The sequence below is a fragment of the Saccopteryx bilineata genome, chromosome 1, assembly GCF_036850765.1.
Source record: "Saccopteryx bilineata isolate mSacBil1 chromosome 1, mSacBil1_pri_phased_curated, whole genome shotgun sequence".
Classification (NCBI taxonomy): domain Eukaryota; kingdom Metazoa; phylum Chordata; class Mammalia; order Chiroptera; family Emballonuridae; genus Saccopteryx; species Saccopteryx bilineata.
In genome coordinates, this window is record NC_089490.1 from 103,839,775 (window position 1) to 103,858,737 (window position 18,963).

The window sequence follows — 18,963 nt, forward strand, 5'->3', positions numbered from 1 at the left end:
TCATCTAATTACTTTCTGTGCTTTTAATAGAAAACTGAGAAAAAACTAGCTGAAAAAGAAAGTGCCTGTATACATAAAATAAATCTTAGAGTCTATGATTACAGATGTATAGCAGACTAGGTGGGCTGATTGACCCTTCCTTTGACAATAATTAATCATGCTGGATAACATTTTTTAAATGCATCAATAAGCAGGCAAATGCAATGAACGTACAGATAGAAACTAAGGAAATGAAGAAATCCAGAAAGGGAAGTCAAGAAAGGAAGCCAGCTTTTATTTTGAGAATATTTGCTGAACTTGGTGGTTTGAAGAGTCTGTTCTTATACCTGCCAAAGTCTGAGGGGACAGAGGACAAAGCCCTAGGACTGCCCAAGGTGAGGAGTCTGTTAGGAATACCCACCCTACATGGCTACTCCCTTAGTGCAAAATGAATTAAGAACAAGGATTTTAATCTAATGAAGAGTTTCTATGAAAACCTACTTAATGCTAAAATATTCTAGCATCCTATTTACGGTTTTGAACAACACAAGATTTCTTAATCTCATTCTTTTCAACATCGTATTAGATGTCCATCCAATTCATTGTAGTAAGGCAAGAAAAAGAAATAGGAGATATAACAACTGAAAAGGAAGAAGTACAACCCTAATTGGTGATGATATGATTATATATTTAGAAAACTCCAAGAATCAAAAGAAAAATTATTGAAATTAATGATAGTTAATTTCATGAGAGTTACTAGTCACAAGGTCAGTAAACAAAAAGCAGTTGTATTTCTTCAACACCACCAAATGGAAAATATTAGAAAGTAACATCAAAAATATAAAGTACGTGGAGTAAATCTAATAAAAGCCATACTACTTCTTTTTCCTTGGAAGGTTCAGACACATTTAGAAAGTCAACCAGAGCTTTGTGTCCTAATTGATGTGCTACGAGAGATTTTTGTCTTTAGGAAAACCCCATTCATCCTGCTGGCTTACCACTCACAGCTTCCATTTCTCCACTCCAGCTCGTTTGTTTCTTTTCCTAGGGAAAGATTGGGTGATACTCGGAGATTTTCCCCTATTTTTGCCAAGCTCAGTAATATGTTCCCAAAGAGTATCTAGTATCCAGTGGACACCCCCTAAGTGCTTTTGTATTGCAAATAAAAATAACAATATGGATCATAGTAAAATATATATCTTTTATCTTAAGACTTAAGAATTTTTGTGTGTGATAGTGGTCAGTTTAGCAAGCATAACAGTCATCCCTTGTGTGTCCTAAGTGGAAACTGGTAATATGAAGATTATTAAAATACGGTTCCTTTGTCAAGGAGCTTATGTTTTCTGGAAATGTTTCTCAAGCTTGTCTAGTCATAAGAATCACCTGTGGTACTTGTAAAACCACACACTGTTCAATGTCCTTCTCTGGAGATTGTGATTCATTAGGGTGGGAACTGGAGCTCATCTTTTAAACTAATGTTGAATATGATTGATGATCAGGCAGATTTGGGAGACACTGTCTAAGGCACTACTATACATTAAATCTCTCCGCATTTTTTTTCTAACTTTCCTTCTCTATTTGGACTAGCTATCTAAATGTGAAAAAATGTATTTCCAGTGACTTTTGGGGAACCTGACTTGTTCCCCAAAACATAAAGTCAGGGAATGAAGCAGTGAAGATGAACACCTTAATTCATAATTTCTTTTCTGGCAGTATAAAATTCACAGAGAGGTTGAAAAGCATACCCAGAGTAGGAAGTGGGGGGTTGCGATTTTGCTCAGGCTGGCTGACTCCATGCTCAGACCACATCCTCTTCTCATTTGGCACAGTGCACCCTTTGCACCAGGATGGAGATCTCCTAACTTCAAAAAAGCCCTCTTCTAATGTTGAACACCTATAATTTCTTTCTTGTAATGGACCAAAATCCTTCCCTCTCTCTATTTCTCACATTGGTTTTAGGTCTGTTTTCTAGAGCAGAAATTGCAACTCAAATTCATTCAGGTTCAGGCTTAGTATAAATAAACAAATCAGTTCAGGTTTTTTAAAACACTTATCTGTTGGCCATAGTTATTCCAGTTTCTGCTTTGCTTTAGGTCAGTATTAACTAGCTTACTTTCCTCTTCCATATAATAACTCATCTCATATTATAGTGCAGTATCTTGTGTTTCAGGTCTGTCTCCTTCCTTACCACCTCTTTCCTAGTCTAGAACAGTGTATATTCTTGGACAAGCTATCTATCCATTTTGAGACCCAATTTTCTCACTTGTTATTTAAGGGTAATAATATTGACTAAATAGGTTTTAAGATTAAAAAATGATAGTAGGATTCTAGGTATTCAATAAGAGGTAGCTTTTGTTACCTTAGTTGTATCTAAAGGTATATATTTTAAGTGTATTGTGTATATGTAACTGCATCTGAATCTGTATTGTATATAACTAAATTATTTCCCTTTAGGTTTCAAATCAGTAACTTACCTTGTTGAAATAACTTGCTTTTAGAAAAATGTTTAAATTTTGCTTCTCATTTTATTTCTTTTCTTAAATGTGTTACTGTTTGATTTTCAAAATCAAAGCTATATTCTTTGATGAGTGTTGATTAACTCTGAGAATTATATTTTCAAGTTTGTGAGTATATTGTCTTTTCTAATACTATTATGAAGGTGATCTGATTTCTATTTTCAGCATGGCAGGGGGTCGGCTACTCTCAGTGATAAAATTGCAGCTGATTAAAGGCCAGAACAGCAGGGATCCTTTCTGTAAAGCAGTGGAGGAAGTTGCTCAGGATTTGGATTTGAGGATTAAAAGTATTATCAGTTCTCAACGAGGAGACGTAGCTGCTAGCACCACTGACATCAGTCCTGCACGGGTAATGAACTTTTTTATTATTTATTATCCTTCTATACAAAACATTTTCTTTTCTCTTTGTTGTGGAAATGGTTTGCTGTTGCCACTTAAGTCAGAAGAGTGTGTTTCCTGTGTTGTGTTGTTGAAAATTTAAGTTTCTCAAAAGGATTATGTAGGATTATATTTGACTTGGATAAATCTTAACATCTTTGGACCAAATTGTATTTGTTAAAGTAGGGCATTGGATAATCTTCAGCATCTCTAGGAGCATGAGAAATTTATAATTCTTGATGGATACTAAGGTGTTTTGTCATGTTATTCAGTAATTATTCTTTTCTTTTTTTTGACAGAGACAGAGAGACAGATGGGGACAGACAGACAGGAAGGGAGAGAGATGAGAAGCATCAATTCTTCGTTGTGGCACCTTAGTTGTTCATTGATTGCTTTCTCATATGTGCCTTGACCGGGGGGGCTACAGCAGAGCGAGTAACCCCTTGCTCAAGCCAATGCCCTTGGGCTCAAGCCAGTAACCATGGGGTCATGTCTGTGATCCCACACTCAAGCCAGCGATCCCATACTCAAGCTGATGAGCCTGTGCTCTAGCTGGATGAGCCCGTACTTAAGCCTGCAACTTTGGGCTTTTGAACCTGGGTCCTCTGCATCCCAATCCGATACTCTACCCACTGAGCTACTACCTGGTAGAGCTCAATAATTATTCTTATGAAACTTATTATTTCATTTACTGAGATAAAAATAAGAACTTGATGTTTTTCGTCTGACCTCAGTACTAAGCACTCTGTAGAAGAGCAATGGAAATGGTTTCTATTTAGCAGTTTATTTTTCTTTTATAGAATATTTTCATTTCATGATGTTTTTTTTCTACCTCCATTGCCAGCCTGGTATGAACATAGAGGATTTCTCCCACACTTAGAAATTGTTTAACTATATATCCCAGAACATTCACCTTTTTTTTGTTTTTTATTTTACATAGATTTTTGAACATTGTGTAGCATTACAACTATAGTGTTAATAGGGAAAAAATGACTACCATGTGTTTAGCTCTAGCACATAATTTTGGAGTATGTGTTAAAATTTGTTGCAGTTTAATTATTCAAACAAAAAAGGCCCCTTTTCATTTGGTGCTATTTGTGACATCCAGTGTATGAAGAAAGACTTGCTTATTTTTTATTGCTTATTTATTCTTGGGGACTATATTTAGATTATTTTAAGATAACAATACATGTTTTAGGATTAATTTGAGATTCTGGGTTGCTCCCCATATATCTATCCCATTGTTGTGTTAACACTTCCTGTGACTAGCTTGGCTCAAATGACAACCAGGTTGTTACTATCAGTGTAAATCCGGGATTGTCACAACTCAGATAATTAAGAGCATCAGTCTCTCCCCTTTTCAGTCACAAGATATAAAAATGGGAACGTGGCTCTTAATTGTATGTTTAACCAAATCAGAAAACTTTGAAAAATCCAGTTTAATAATCCTCAGTGAATTTAGTATTAATCAATATGGATTTATCTGGTGCTAAAGAAAAATACATATATTAAGGATTGGATTGTCATAGTGAACTGGTTAAAATTCCAGTGTAGGTATGCATTATAGTTCACTGGTAGCACGAGCCTGAGTCAGCCAGGTAGAGAAGGGAGGCCAAGAATATGTTGGTGAAAGTTGAGGAATGTCCCAGAAAGGGCAACTTTGATATCTAGGCACAGTTTTTAGTAACCCTATTGGTGGACACTATAATTACCCCTGTTTTACCAGTGATTTAACTGAAGCACATTGAGGTTAAGCAACGTCCCCAGACTTAGCACATACAACTAGTAAGTTGGTATCAAAATCAGGCAGAACTGCCTTCAGAGTTTATGCTTATATGTATCTATGTATATTTTATTATGATATATTTTTGCTTATTCTTCTATCTAGTCATTAAATTTTTCTAGCTCTCCTCTTTTAATCTGCCTTTTCTTTATCTCCACTAGCTATGATCTTCTTCAGTTCTGGGCTGAACTATTCTAGTCTCTTAGTTTGTCATTCTATCTTCAGATTTAATAACATTCTTACCCAGGAATGTATTTTATACATTGCCATCATTTTTCTAAAATCTAAGTGCCATTGCTTTATTTCCTTCCATAATAAACCAAGTGGTGTTTGTTTGTTTGTTTGTTTGTTTGTTTGTTTCAGTGAGAGAGATTGAGAGACAGACAGAAAAGGAGATGAGGAGCATCAACTCATAGTTGCGTCACTTTATTCATTGATTGCTTCTCATACGTGCCTTGATCAGATGGTTCCAGCCAAGCCAGCGACCACTTGCTCAAGCCAGCGACCTTTGGTTTTAAGCCAGCGACTATGGGATCATGTTGATGATCCCACACTTAAGCTGGTGACTGGAGTGACTGTGCTCAAACCTGTGACCTTGAGGTTTCGAACCTGGGATCTCAGTGTCCCAAGTTGATGCTCTATCCACTGCATACCACCGATTAGGCTAAACCAACAGATTTTTAACTTTGTAATAGACTTATAACCTCTTTGCCCTATACACAAAGCTTTCCCAGGCTCATCTCACTTAACTCCCTGTCTGTTACCCTGTTCTTTAGCCATATCATACTACCTGGTCCCTGAAAGTAGCTTGTTCTCTCCTACCCCTTTGTGTCTCCTCCTTCATGAAGCCATCCTTGAGTTCAAGGTGAATTGATCACTACCTTTTGTGTGATCACATATTCATTATATTAGAAATAGCACTGAGCAGTGTATAATATAGTTATTGCTTACTCATTTTATCAAGGAAACTGTGTTTCTGTGGCAGTGGTTTTTATCTTGGTAGTCTTAGCTTCAAACACAGCACTTGAGACTTAGTATATGCTTATCCATGATTACTGAATGAATGAATGTCAATTAGTTTTTCCATTTTTGTGTTTGAGTAGATCTTTACAGCCCTCTGTGGGGTTGGTATTTAGATCGCCAACCCCATCTCTCTTTGGTGTAAGATAAAAAATACTCAGAGAAGTTAAGTCATGAGGCTGAGGTCGCATAACTTGGTAGTAGCTATGTTTTCTGACTTAAAGCCTAATGTTATTTTGACTGGAACCTAATTTTTTTCTCTTTTATAATACTGTTTTTTGTATTTTATGCTTCTGAAAGTTGATAAGGTTGATTTTAGTATGGCTGGAGGGAGAAATCTATTCATGCCTTAAAGCCATTTCTCATGGCTGATCTTTCCTTAAGCAGCAGAAGAGGAAGGAGAAGAGTGGCACTTGGTATGGAAAAGAGGGGCTGATTGACCCCGCTGAGGTGATTATCACTTTCCTTAAAATTATTTTTTGTTCTAGCCAAAATCTTATGCCATAAACCATGGCACTGCATACTGTGGCAGAGATACTGTGAAAATTTTACTAGTTCTTTTGGATGAAGAAGCAGCCAGTGCTCCTACCAAAAACAAAGCAGAGCTTTTATATGACGATGAAAACACCATTCATCATAATGGAACTTCAATCCTTACACTTTTTAGGTAAGTAATAGGAAGTTATATGTACGTGAATGTTAACTCTAGTCTATAAAGGGAGGTTTTGAAAAAGTACTTCATTGATTATAAAACAAATACATGCTATGGTAGGAAACTTGAAGACATAGAAAAGTATGAAGAGGCCCAGGCTGGTTGGCTCAGTGGTAGACCGTCAGCCTGGCGTGCAGGAGTCCCGGGTTCGATTCCCGGCCAGGGTACACAGGAGAAGCACCCATCTGCTTCTCCACCACCCCCTCCTTCCTCTCTGTCTCTCTCTTCCCCTCCCGCAGCCAAGGCTCCATTGGTGCAAAAAGATGGCCGGGGTGCTGGGGATGGCTCCTTGGCCTCTGCCCCAGGCGCTAGAGTGGCTCTGGTCGTGACAGAGCGACGCCCTGGATGGACAGAGCATCGCCCCCTGGTGGGCGTGCTGGGTGGATCCCGGTCGGGCGCATGCGGGAGTCTGTCTGACTGCCTCCCCGTTTCCAGCTTCAGAAAAATAAAAAATAAAAAAAAATTAAATTAAAAAAAAAAATAAAAGTATGAAGAGAGAAAGCAAAAGTTAGTGAAAAGGAGATTGAACACTTGTGTGTGAGAGAGTTTTATATAAAAAGGTAGTATTTTATGAGAGTATGAGAGGTGTTTTTTGATTTTGGTTTTGTGTTTTTGTTCTTATTTTTTTGCTATGGAAATATTTAATTGCTTTGCTACGTGTGCCAAGAACCTTGCTCAGTGTTTTCAATTATATTATCTCAGCCCTCATAGTAACCTCTTGTAATAGTATCCTCACTTTTTAAGTGAGAATTAGAGGATTGAGAGCAATAGTAAGTAGTAAGAGATAATAGTAAGAGAGCTAATTTAGCAAGCAGCAAAGGTGTGTTTCTCTAAAGCCCGAGGTCTCTCCTCCAAGGACTGTGCTATTCTGCCCAAGAAAAGGAGAGAGCATAACACCAAACTCCCACTGAAACTGATACTTACCGGGCTTCTTCACAATACAAAGAAAAATACTAAATTAGTGTTGGTATTCCATGCAAGACATTGATACTGTCCAGTTTTACCAAGTTAGGTCAAAATTGAGTAGTTTGACGGTATTTTTAATTAATGATTGTTCAGTTATAGAAACATTAAAAATTTTAAAACAACCTTTTTGAATTGTGTCTAGTACATTGTGGAGAATTCTTACAATGTCATCCTACTGTTTGATCCTTTCCGTTTTCTGCTTGAGCTTCTTTTTAGAAATCTAATTTTAGTCTAGAATTGTTCGAATCCATTCGTGCATGATTGCTTCATGCAGGATTTCCTGTGCCTTGCTGTCTTTTCTCTTTCAAGAGTAACCTTAATGATCTGTAATTCAGTTTTGTCCTGTAATGCCTTTAAATCTTGTCTTCTTCACCAGCTTCTGATAATTATTCTTTATATCAGGGCATAATATAATTCTTTCATATTCTACTGTAAAAATGCCCAAATATTTTCCTAACAGTGAAAATATATTTTATCAGTGACTTACTTACACCGTTTTAGAATCCCATAGATGAGACAAGAAAATGAATCTTTGTTTTTTCCTCCTTTTACCTTCTGTTTAACAAAGCTTGCTTTTTTTATGTAAAAATATAAATGGTTTAAATATTCTCTCATTTAACTATCATTTTCTTAGAGAAAGTTGTTTTGTGTTAATAGACAATTTTAAAACAAAAATTAATCTCACATCCATGTTCGAGAGTTATTTTTCTGTATTCAGTCATTTGCACAAAAACATTTTAATTATTTACAGTTGCCTTGGTACTTCCAGTTGTCATTGTGCAGACAGGGACCTGTCCATAGTAAAGTAAATTTTTAATGGTCTTCATTGAAATGATAAAATTAAGGACAATGTGGTGTATGAATATATGTCAATATAAGGTTATACACAAGGGTTTCTTAGAATAGACTATCCTTTATTCTTACATAATGGTCTTTTGAGTTGAAGGTGTCATGACTGGCTCTGTGAAGCCAAAAAGGAATTTTGAGGAATTCAGATTGTGCCTTGTTTAACACTTCTATTTATAAACTATGCTTTCTCTTTTGAATTTCTCTGCTATGGCACTTGTCCTTTTTTAAATTTAATTTTAGTTAGGTGGATGTCTTATTTTCCTTACTTTGACTTCATGATGCGTGAATTAAGGGATACTGAATGAATGGATGAACTTTCTAGTCTTCACAATGTTATGCATATAGTAGAAGCTCTACTATCTAGTGAGTGGATTAATCAAGCAAATTACTAATATTTAGAACTGTTAGAATACGGATACTGGTATTTTTATGTCATACGGTAAACAACTAGATTCAGTTGTCTTTTATTTCATAATTGCTTTTGGGTCGGGGAAGGGTGAAAACCAGATTTAAGAAAGCTACTTTGGTTTATAAATTTTTGCTTTATTTGGACATAGATCGCCCATACAAGTGAATAATTCATTGGTGAAACCACTAAGAGAACGCATTCGTAACTCAATGGAAGAGAAAAAAACTAAGGTATAATTTAACGAATTATCATGAAAGTGATAGAAATTGTTTTATTTTTAGAAGAATTATATAAAGCTGACCTGGATATTTACTATATGCATTGTGCTTGGAACAATAGGAATTAAACTGGGAAATGAGTTACGACAGTTGACATACAGAAACTCTTTTATATCAATACAATCTTGGCTAATCTATCCTTGGTTTATTCATTCCACTGGATCTGAAAAAGGAAGGAATAGCACCTGCTATGATAAGTGTTCAAGAAATATCTGCTCAGTGAATGAAGGGGAAAATAAGGAACATGTTTTCTCATTTACATTTCTGTATCTTATACTGAATCTTGAGAGAATGCATAATACCAGTTTTGGTCTCGTCTAAAGACATAATGGCAGCATATAATTAATTGTAGATCTGGACAAGAAGAACATTTCACATTGTTCATTGACTAGAGCTGCTCTTTACATTTTCATTTGGTTTAAATTAAGTTTTTCTGTTCTCACTTGAAACATTTCCTATCATAAGTAGTCAATAATGTGTTTTTCAATCGTTTAAAATTATTTTGATCTTATTTGTCAAAATGAAATTTGGTCTTGGCCCTGGCTGGTTGGCTCAGTGGTAGAGCGTAGGCCTGGCTTGTGGAAGTCCCGGGTTTGATTCCCAGCCACGGCACACAGGAGAAGCGCCCATCTGCTTCTCCACCCCTCCCCCTCTCCTTCCTCTCTGTCTCTCTCTTCCCCTCCCACAGCCGAGGCTCCATTGGAGCAAAGATGGCCCAGGCGCTAGAATGGCTCTGGTCGCAGTGGGATGATGCCCCGGATGGGCAGAGCGTCGCCCCCTGGTGGGCGTGCCGGGTAGATCCTGGTCGGGCTCATGCGGGAGTCTGTCTGATTGCCTCCTCGTTTCCAGCTTCAGAAAAATGCAGGACTGCCCTGGCCGGTAGGCTCAGCGGTCCTCGGCCTAGCGTGCGGAGGACCCAGGTTCGATTTCCGGCCAGGGCACACAGGAGACGCGCCCATTTGCTTCTCCACCCCTCTGCCGTGCTTTCCTCTCTCTCTCTCTTCCCCTCCCGCAGCCAAGGCTCCATCAGAGCAAAGATGGCCCGGGCGCTGGGGATGGCTCTGTGGCCTCTGCCTCAGGCGCTAGAGTGGCTCTGGTCGCAACATGGCGACGCCCAGGATGGGCAGAGCATCGCCCCCTGGTGGGCAGAGCGCCGCCCCATGGTGGGCGTGCCGGGTGGATCCCGGTCGGGCGCATGCGGGAGTCTGTCTGTCTTTCCCTGTTTCCAGCTTCAGAAAAATGGAAAAAAAAAAAAAAAAAAAAAAAAGAAAGAAAGAAAAATGCAGGAAAAAAAAAATTTCGTCTTAACTCATTCATTTATTTAACATACATTTATTGAATATGGTGAGGAATTCATTCATTTAACAAAATTTTCTGTGGTGAGGAATTCATTCATTTAACAAAATTTTCATGTAAAATTTACAGTTTTTCTAAAATTATCAAATAATTATTCATCTTGTTACAACTTTGAGACCTCTAATTTGTATGTTCTTTATGTTCCCATTTGGAAAGTTAGTTCCAATTAGCAAAGCTTTTAGTTATCATCTATTTCATCTATATATCCCAAATCCATTTAGTTTATATGTATTAATAAGTCTTATCTTTCTATTGGTTATTAGTAGTTGCTAATAATGAATACCTGTGGAATACATTATTGAGTTTTATACAATTTTTCTATGAATAAAATTTATCAATTTTGTTATATTAACTGTAAGAACTTATAGTTAAAGCATGAGATTTAAAAAAAAATCTATTCTTTAGATTTGGTTAGAAATAGAAATGTAACATATAAATTCTTAAGTTTTTTTTTCCTGCTGTAGATACTGACAGACTTTAATATTTTTATTTAAAGATCATTGGTCCTGGCCAGTGGCTCAGTGGATAGAGTGTTGGCCTAGTGTATGGACGTCCCAGGTTTGATCCCCAATAGAGCACACAAGAGCAGTGACCATCTGCTTCTTTCCCCCTCCCTCTCCTGCTTCTCTCCCTCTTACCCTCCTGCAGCCAGTGACTCAATTTGTTTGAGCATGAGCTCCAGGCACTGAGGATAGTTTTGTTGGTCTGAATACATTAGCCCTCAGATGCTAAAAATAGCTCAATTGATTTGAGCATCGGCCCCAGATAGGTGTTGCTGGGTGGATCCCAGTTGAGATGTATGTGGGAGTCTATCCCATTATCTTCCCTCCTCTCACTTAAGAAATAAAATGAAATAAAATAAAATAAAACAAAACAAAAAAGTAACTGAGATATTTTGTTAGAACTAAGAATATTAAAATGAAAATATCTATCTGAAGAGTGAGAAGGGTATTTTTTTAGATATGGTAAGAGTCAACTAATTACTATACAGTGTATAATACCCATAAATTTAATGTATAGAGAAATTTACAAAGTTTTGGAAAGTTGAAGAGAGATTGTCTAATCCAGTCTCATTTGTAGATGAGGAGACCATAATCCTGAGAAAGCACCTTACCCAACAATATCTCATGACTACCAGGAAATATTTTAAGCCAGTTTGCAAAGCCATGGTTAAATACTGAGATTATAATTACATTACTTTTATTATTTAATAGTGGAGCTGGCTTAGTGTACATAGCTCTGAATCTAAATGACACTAGGGAAACCAAGGAATTGGTATTTATAGTTATATTTTGCGGTACAGTATTCTTTCTAAAAGAGTGTGAGAATAATTGTTTTAGCCAGGTATACAGCCAAACTATAGATTTAATATTATTTTTTAATAATTTTAATATTGTTGCCAATATTTTTAAGATGTTATAATTTTAAGTGTTGCTAATATTTACTACTAAGTAACTATGGAAAAGTAATTTAACAGCTTGTTATCTTATTATTATCCTGTTACTTTTCTCTTGTGGCATACAGTTTATTTTTTTCTTAAGTCATGGAAAGAATATATGATCTACACTTAAAATACTGTCTTGGAAAGAGCACTGCAATGGTAGACAATATGAGGAATGTAGAATGTGGATGTAGATGATACTTGATTGTGAAATATCCATGTCATTATTATATGGGGCAAATTAACTACTTTTAGATTTTTGTTTCCTCATTTATAAATAGAAATAGATACTCTTCTGAACACAAAATTCTATGAAACCATTATGGAAAGTATTTATTAACATAATTGTTTTAAGTCCTCAAGTTTTATGTCCTACTGTAGCTTATTAGGAATCCTGTCTATTATGGTCCAGTAAATTTTCCTGCAAAGGAAATCAGAAGGTTCTTCTAGAATCTTCATAGTTTGGATAGGAACCTGTAGAGAATGTTTTCTCCTTATTTTTACCCCCAATTTCCAAGCAATTTATACAAATACCCTTATACGCTCTTATTAAAAAATTATCAAGGATACTTACCTCCTTATATCTCTGTAATAAATGTGTTTCATTCTTTCTAGCTTGGTTTTGCAATATTTTGCATTTGCACATCAGGCACAACTGAGAGGTAATATATACAGGTCTGTCTTCCATTACTCTATATTATATGTATGTCAGAATAATCATCAGGGTTAACTGACTTAACTTAATTGAGCTGATTAGAAATAAATACTGGATCTTTAAAAGATGGAATAATCAGGACAGTGAAAATTTGGACTTTAGGTAGTGTGAAAAATTGACTGCTACCACTGGTACTTTTGTAAGCTGCCAGCCAGTCCTGTGCTCCTGGTGTTAGCAAATTCTTAATTGAGTACCCAAATTTAACCTTTTGGCATTAGAGAACTCTGAGTATATCCAAATGAAAATGGTGGACTTAGTTCAACTCACAGAATTTTCCTCCCCTTAAAATGAGTAAAAATACAGTAAAAACTAGCAAAAATATTCACCAAGAGCAAACAACAAAGAATAATGTAATTCGGAATAATAAGTATCAAAATCTATGGCCAAGAAAAGAAACTGAAGATTTCAGAGTAAAGAGGGACAGCATGACTTAGTGACTTAACCTAACTCCAGTACACAAATATTGTACTACCAAGTTGACAAAATCCTGAGAATGCTCACTAATATTTCCAAAACTGAGGAGCCAACTAATGTGTGTTTCTTTTGTTGTTCTTTCTTTTCTTGTCAGAGAAACAGTAGAAAGGGCAAGTGGATAGTAATGTGGATAAAACGTAGAAAATGAACCCTGGAACTCATACATCTACTCTAGGGTGACACAGTGAGTGTGGGAAGTTATCTGAATGACCCCTTCAATTTTAATGAAAAACAGTCCCTTGAGTAAGGGGAGCAAACTGTGTAATAAGCTCTCAGAGGAGAGTGCAGTACCCAGAATTTTTTTTCAAACTATGTATCTTCTCAGCTGAACCCTTCTTTCTGCTTCTGTCATTCCTCAGGATACAGGAAAATGATGAATGACAAAGTATACAACCTTTAAAATATAACTGAAGAGAAAATAAAATGCTCTCAAATAAGGAGGGAACAGAATAAAAAAGTCACTCACAGACTTGGAGGGACAGTATTTCTAACTAGGATATAGTAGGTCATAGCAGAATGCCATTTCTGCTACAATAACAAAGTAAAAGACAGGAAAAAATGGGGACAATATATTTTAAAGACATTAGGAAATCTATATAACTAAAACAGTTTAAATAGATTAAAAATCTGGGGAGGGTAAGTTTCTTTGAGGTGAGCCAGCTATTATCAGTTGTTTCTCCCCTGGGATTATTTGCCAGTTTGCGTGTGACCTAAGGATTAGTGTTGGCCCATGTAAAGGAACTCAAGAGGAAAAGAGGAACCAACAAAGATTTTGGGTGTCTTGAAAGGTTGGCAACAATGTGGAAACTTCAGGAGCCCTGAATGCACAGTTATTTTTACTTAACACACATATGCTGAATTTTTGAAGCTGAGAGTAAGGCTAAGGAGCCCCAATCCACTATTTTAAACATCAGCTGTGGTCTTGAGGTAGCTAGGATAAAACACTCTACTTGAGGACTGGCACCTCCCTGACACATAGCTGTCTCCTTCCAAGATGTGTGCCACATTTGGACATGAAGTGAGATGGAACACCAAAGAGTACAATATATATATTGTACAATATATATATATATAAAAGCCTCTGAAGGACAGACTGAATCCTCCAAACTTTCAGGTCACAGGTCATAGAGATACACAAGGTTCTCCATTGAAAGCCTGGGAAGGACATTCCCGAGGACGAAGGAAGAGCCAGAAAACAAACAGGAGTTATGACTACTGCAACCCAGCTCTAACCCCACTCAGTCCTGACTGCATTGAGGTTGTCAGCCCTTTCTGTGTCTGCCTAGAAGATACAAGGGAAAGAAACCCTTTGTGATAGGAGATGGTTCTTCTAGAGCCTATACACTTCCTTTTTGCACAATAACCTGCATGGAATAAAATATACTGGATATGAAAAGGGGAAGGAAGATTTGTCCTTCAGTCAAGAGAAAAAAACTAACAAATATCCAGATACTAGAATTAGCAGACAAGGAATTTAAAAATTTTCAACATGTAAAAAAATGGACAAAATGGATGGAAAATTGGGGAATTTCAAAAGAGTTAAAATCTATAAAGCAGAACCAAATTGTTATTTCAGAACCATAAAAACATTATCTAAAATTAAGAATTCATTAGATGAGTTTATAGTAGATCAGACAGCGTTAGGTAGTGTAAGCGGACCTAAAGATAGGTCATTAGAGAGAATACAGAATGAAAAAACAAAAGAGACAGGGCACAGAGAAAAAGTCTATCAGTTGCCTATTTGGAGCCCCAGAACAAGAGGAGAAAAAGGATGGAAACAATATTTGAATATACAGTGATTGTAATTTTTCCCAAAGCTTAATTGGTTTCACATCAAGTAATAGAAGACATGGGGAATACATGTAAGGTTTCCATTACTAGTACAGAGTTGCATATGGGTTCTGATATTATGGGCCCAACAAGCAAAAATGTCTCAAAGTCCCTTGAGAATCTGTTTATAGCACATGAAAGTGCCACAGGACATAGATTGTCAAGCTTTGTTCTAGAACAGAGCTTTTCATTTTCTGTGGAGATGTTCTATATTTAAGCTGATACTAGAGGTGGTAGCCATATTTGCCTACTGAGCACTTGAAACATGGCTACTGCAACTAAGGAACTGGATTTTTAATTTTATTTAATTTAAATTAATTACATGTGGCTAGCATGTTAAACAATTGCAGTTCTAATTGATTAGGGATACCCATGAATGCAATAACTAAAAATCCATTATAAGTAGAGAAAATGGTGTTTTGAACATGAGGAATTAGAGTAAATAGAATTTAAACAAGCAGAGAGAATGAAAGAGAGCATTTCAGGCTGAGCAAACAACCTGATGAAAGTATTAGATTGCCTTACAGGTATAAAGTGACTGTGTATTGGGTAGTCATGCATAATAAGTGAATAAGTAATGTGGGACAAGATTAAGGAAATGTGGCTATTGTGGTTTTAAGGAACAGTTATTTTTTGTAGGGCTAATTGTAAGGATATGTGCATGAGAACCAGAGGAAGGCGGAATATTTAAGAACTTGAAAGGAATGGTTGATATAATGGAGCTTAAGGACTTCAGCTGCATGGTTCTCTGTGCTTAAATGTGATTTAGCTTTTCTCTGCGTGTATACTTCTGTCTAGTTTCTAAATCAAATGGTTTCATTACTTTATTGAATAGAGTTCACTCTGTACATATTTTTGTATCTCAAAGCTTTTGTCCTGAGGGTTTTTTAGCTATTCTTTGTCAGTCTACTTCTCTAATTTCTCTATCATGTGGTTTCTTTGCTCTGTTTAGAAGAGTAGAATAGCTTTTGTGCATCTTTTTGTACCTCTATGCTTTTGCTTACTCATGTTTGTTTCCTCATACCTTCTGCTTGCATACACCTGTTATAGTCTGTTATAATTTTACTCAGTTCATTTAACAAGTATGTATTAAATGCTTCCTGTATACCAGGCTCTGTCCTAGGCACTGGAGAAACATTACTAAACAAATCAGACCAAAGCCCCCTTATGTACAAGTCTTCTTCAAATACTTTGGGGGCTGGGTGAAAGAATCCAGAAGGAAGTCCCTGACCACTTTTACACCCTTCAACCCTGGTTCTGTTTTGTACTGTTAGGGACACTTCACCAAGAGGTGTCACACCCAATTTCCATTGCCCTTGCCATAAACAGTCAGCCCTTCAGTCTAGAGGAAGAGGCCAGTGCCAGCCCAGGGCCTAGCACAGTTTGAACAGAGAATTCTGGGGTCCCAGATACTTGCGAAAGTACCTAAAAGGGGAGTCATGGCCTCTTAGTGGGCAACTCTGAGATCGCTTGGACTCCTTTCCCTGTGGGGAGGGGAGGGCCACAAGCAGGCCAGAGTAGGCCACCAGTTAATTGCCAAACTAAGAGTTTTGTTCATTGAGCTTATATTTAAGTTGGGAGAGGCAGACAATAAACAAGACAAGCAAGTGAATTATATGGTATGTTAGAAGGTTATCAGGGCTGTGTTTTTTGTTTGTTTGTTTTGTGATCGAGACAGAGAGAGAAAGAGTCAGAGAGAGGGACAGATAGGAAGACAGGAAGGGAGATGAGAAGCATCAATTCTTCATTGCAGCCCCTTAGTTGTTCACTGATTGCCTTCTCATATGTGCCTTGACCAGGGGGCTACAGCAGAGCGAATGACCCCTTGCTCAAGCCAGCGGCCTTGGGCTCAAGCTGGTGAGCCTTGCTCAAACCAGATGAGCCTGCACTCAAGCTGGCAACCTCAGGGTTTCAAACCTGAGTCCTCCTCTACATCCGATGCTCTATCCACTGCACCACCACCTGGTCAAGTGGGTTATTAGTGCTATGGAGTGTTAAGGGGAACAAAGGAAAACATGAACAATTGGGACTACTGTACATCAAACTAAAAAGCTTTTGCACAGCAAAGGAAACATCAACAAAATGAAAAGGGAACCTACTAAATGGGAGAATGTATTTGCCAATGATACATCTGATAAGGGGTTAATTTCCAAAATAATAGAACTTTTTTTTTCCTTAATAATACTCTGAGAGTGTCTGCAACTTTTCAATATTTTGACTCACTCGTTTTAACTGGAGTCAGGCTTTCCTATGTGCAGTACTATTTTCCTCAAACTGGGAACCTACTAATAATTTCAATTTAAAAAGAACTTGTGGCAAAAAGACTTTTCCAATTCTTGGCAAGTTTGAAGTTCATTGCAATTTTGCTGTGGATAGAAATCTTTCCAAAGAGGGGAAATCACTCTACAAAGGAAAACTTTCAATCCTTTTCTCTCATGTGACTTGAACATAAAATGATTTTAACAGCCATGTATGAATCTGGACATTATTCTTAGTTGTTTAGTACTTCAAAAGCACTTTCAAGAGGGAATTGTTTTGCTTATTTGTGATTCCAAATCAAATACACAGAGAGATTTGGAAGATTTGCAACAGGAAGTAATCTCAATTCTATGTAGCCACTAATCTTGTGCAGAAAAATTCAACTTGTATGAACAAAGGAAAAGCATTCTCTTTTAAGTTATAAATACAAGCCAATGTAGCTTGTATTGTTTTAATAACTAAAATGAAGATGCTGATTGTAAGCTTATTTTTTTTGAGCCGCATTCCTAGAATCATATTAGAGTTGGCCTGCCCTGAGAAATCTAAGTGAACAGATTTCTCATTCTGTAGAAATACTGTCTTCATATATGTTAATGCAATTAATAATGGTATAGTATTGACACAGATCTCTAGAGTTTATATAGCCCTTTCATATTTTAACTGCATTTAATCCTGACAATTTTATGAGATAAATACTGTTCTCTTTTATATGTGGATAAGTGAGAAGTTTAGAAGTTTACTCAACATCATCTAGTTAATAAGTGATAGAGCCAGAATTATAAGCCAGGTGTTTTGACTGCAAATCTGGTGCCTTTCCCATCACATCATTGCTATCATTGCTTTTTGGGTAGTGTTCTTAGCTGGACATTATATTGTTGGCTCCAGTCAAGGTCATGATCAATTAAAATCTCTAGATCTTTTTCATATGTTGTTTTTAAGTTAGGCTCTTCTCATCCTGTACATCTGTAATTGATTTTTTGAACTTAAATACAGGACTTTGTTTATCCTCATTCATTTTCATCTTATTATTTTCTACTTATGGTTCTTGCCATCTGAGATCTTTTCAATCTTGATTTTGTTATCCAATTTATTTATTATTCCTTCCAGCTGTGTGTCAACAGCATATTTTATAAGTAGAATGTCTGTGTGATTATAGAAGTTATCCTAGGACTCTCTGTAATATACTATGTGCCTTTCACATAAAGTTGGAACTTAATAAGTAGTAATTAATAAAAAAAAGGCTTTTGTATAGGGTAGGGAAAGGAAAACCTATATATATCATTTGTAAACAGAAAAAATATCCTCAATATAACTCAGTTATTTCTTTTGGACACAAGTATTTTAAGATTTCCATAGAACAATTGTGGTCTCTCTTATGTTTTGATATGTATATCAATAATATTTTTCATGGTAAAAATAAAGAGGTTAACTATTTTTTTCCCCACACTTGAATCTATTCTCAGGATTTTAAGAATCTTTTGCCTTGTAACTCTAGTTTTCTGAAATTGCCATAATGTCGCTAAAGTCTCGAAAATTTCTCAGTGGGGTCCTGAGGAGAGGAAATTCAGTTATGATAAGGAAGGCTATGGCACTTGTTTTTAACTGTATTTAAACAGCAGAGAAAGGTTTTTATACTTGGATGTATATTAAAAATTAATAAAAATAACACTGCTTTCTAAAGAAATTTTTGTTCATGTTAAACATGAGATTGAGAGGAACCATTGATTATCTGTACTAAATAATTATTGTGTTTTTATTTAGAGTACTTTATGGGTGGTACTGATGAAGACTTTGTGGTAGGAGGCTAAAGTCTCCCAAGCCACCCATCCCTCTCTAGGTGCTATGGGAGTAACCCTAGGCAGCCACTTCACACTCGTTTACCTTCATGGGCTTACCATACCCTGTAGTTCTCTATAAGCAGTAAGTTTATGATTCTCTAGAAGCAATAACTCTGGTGAAATGAAAGAAAAATTGAGTAAAAAGATAATGTCAAGAGTT

The 18,963-nt window shown here is 36.5% G+C and overlaps 1 protein-coding gene across 1 annotated transcript in view; it reads left to right on the forward strand.

Annotated features, from left to right (window-relative positions):
* PARPBP (PARP1 binding protein) overlaps positions 1 to 18,963 on the forward strand; it is a 58,739-nt gene that overhangs the window by 36,422 nt on the left and 3,354 nt on the right. Inside the window, exons 8-10 of the mRNA XM_066253134.1 lie at positions 2,661 to 2,844; positions 6,165 to 6,343; positions 8,761 to 8,842. Coding sequence (XP_066109231.1) covers positions 2,661 to 2,844; positions 6,165 to 6,343; positions 8,761 to 8,842 — 445 coding nt within the window. The remainder of the gene's footprint in view (positions 1 to 2,660; positions 2,845 to 6,164; positions 6,344 to 8,760; positions 8,843 to 18,963) is intronic.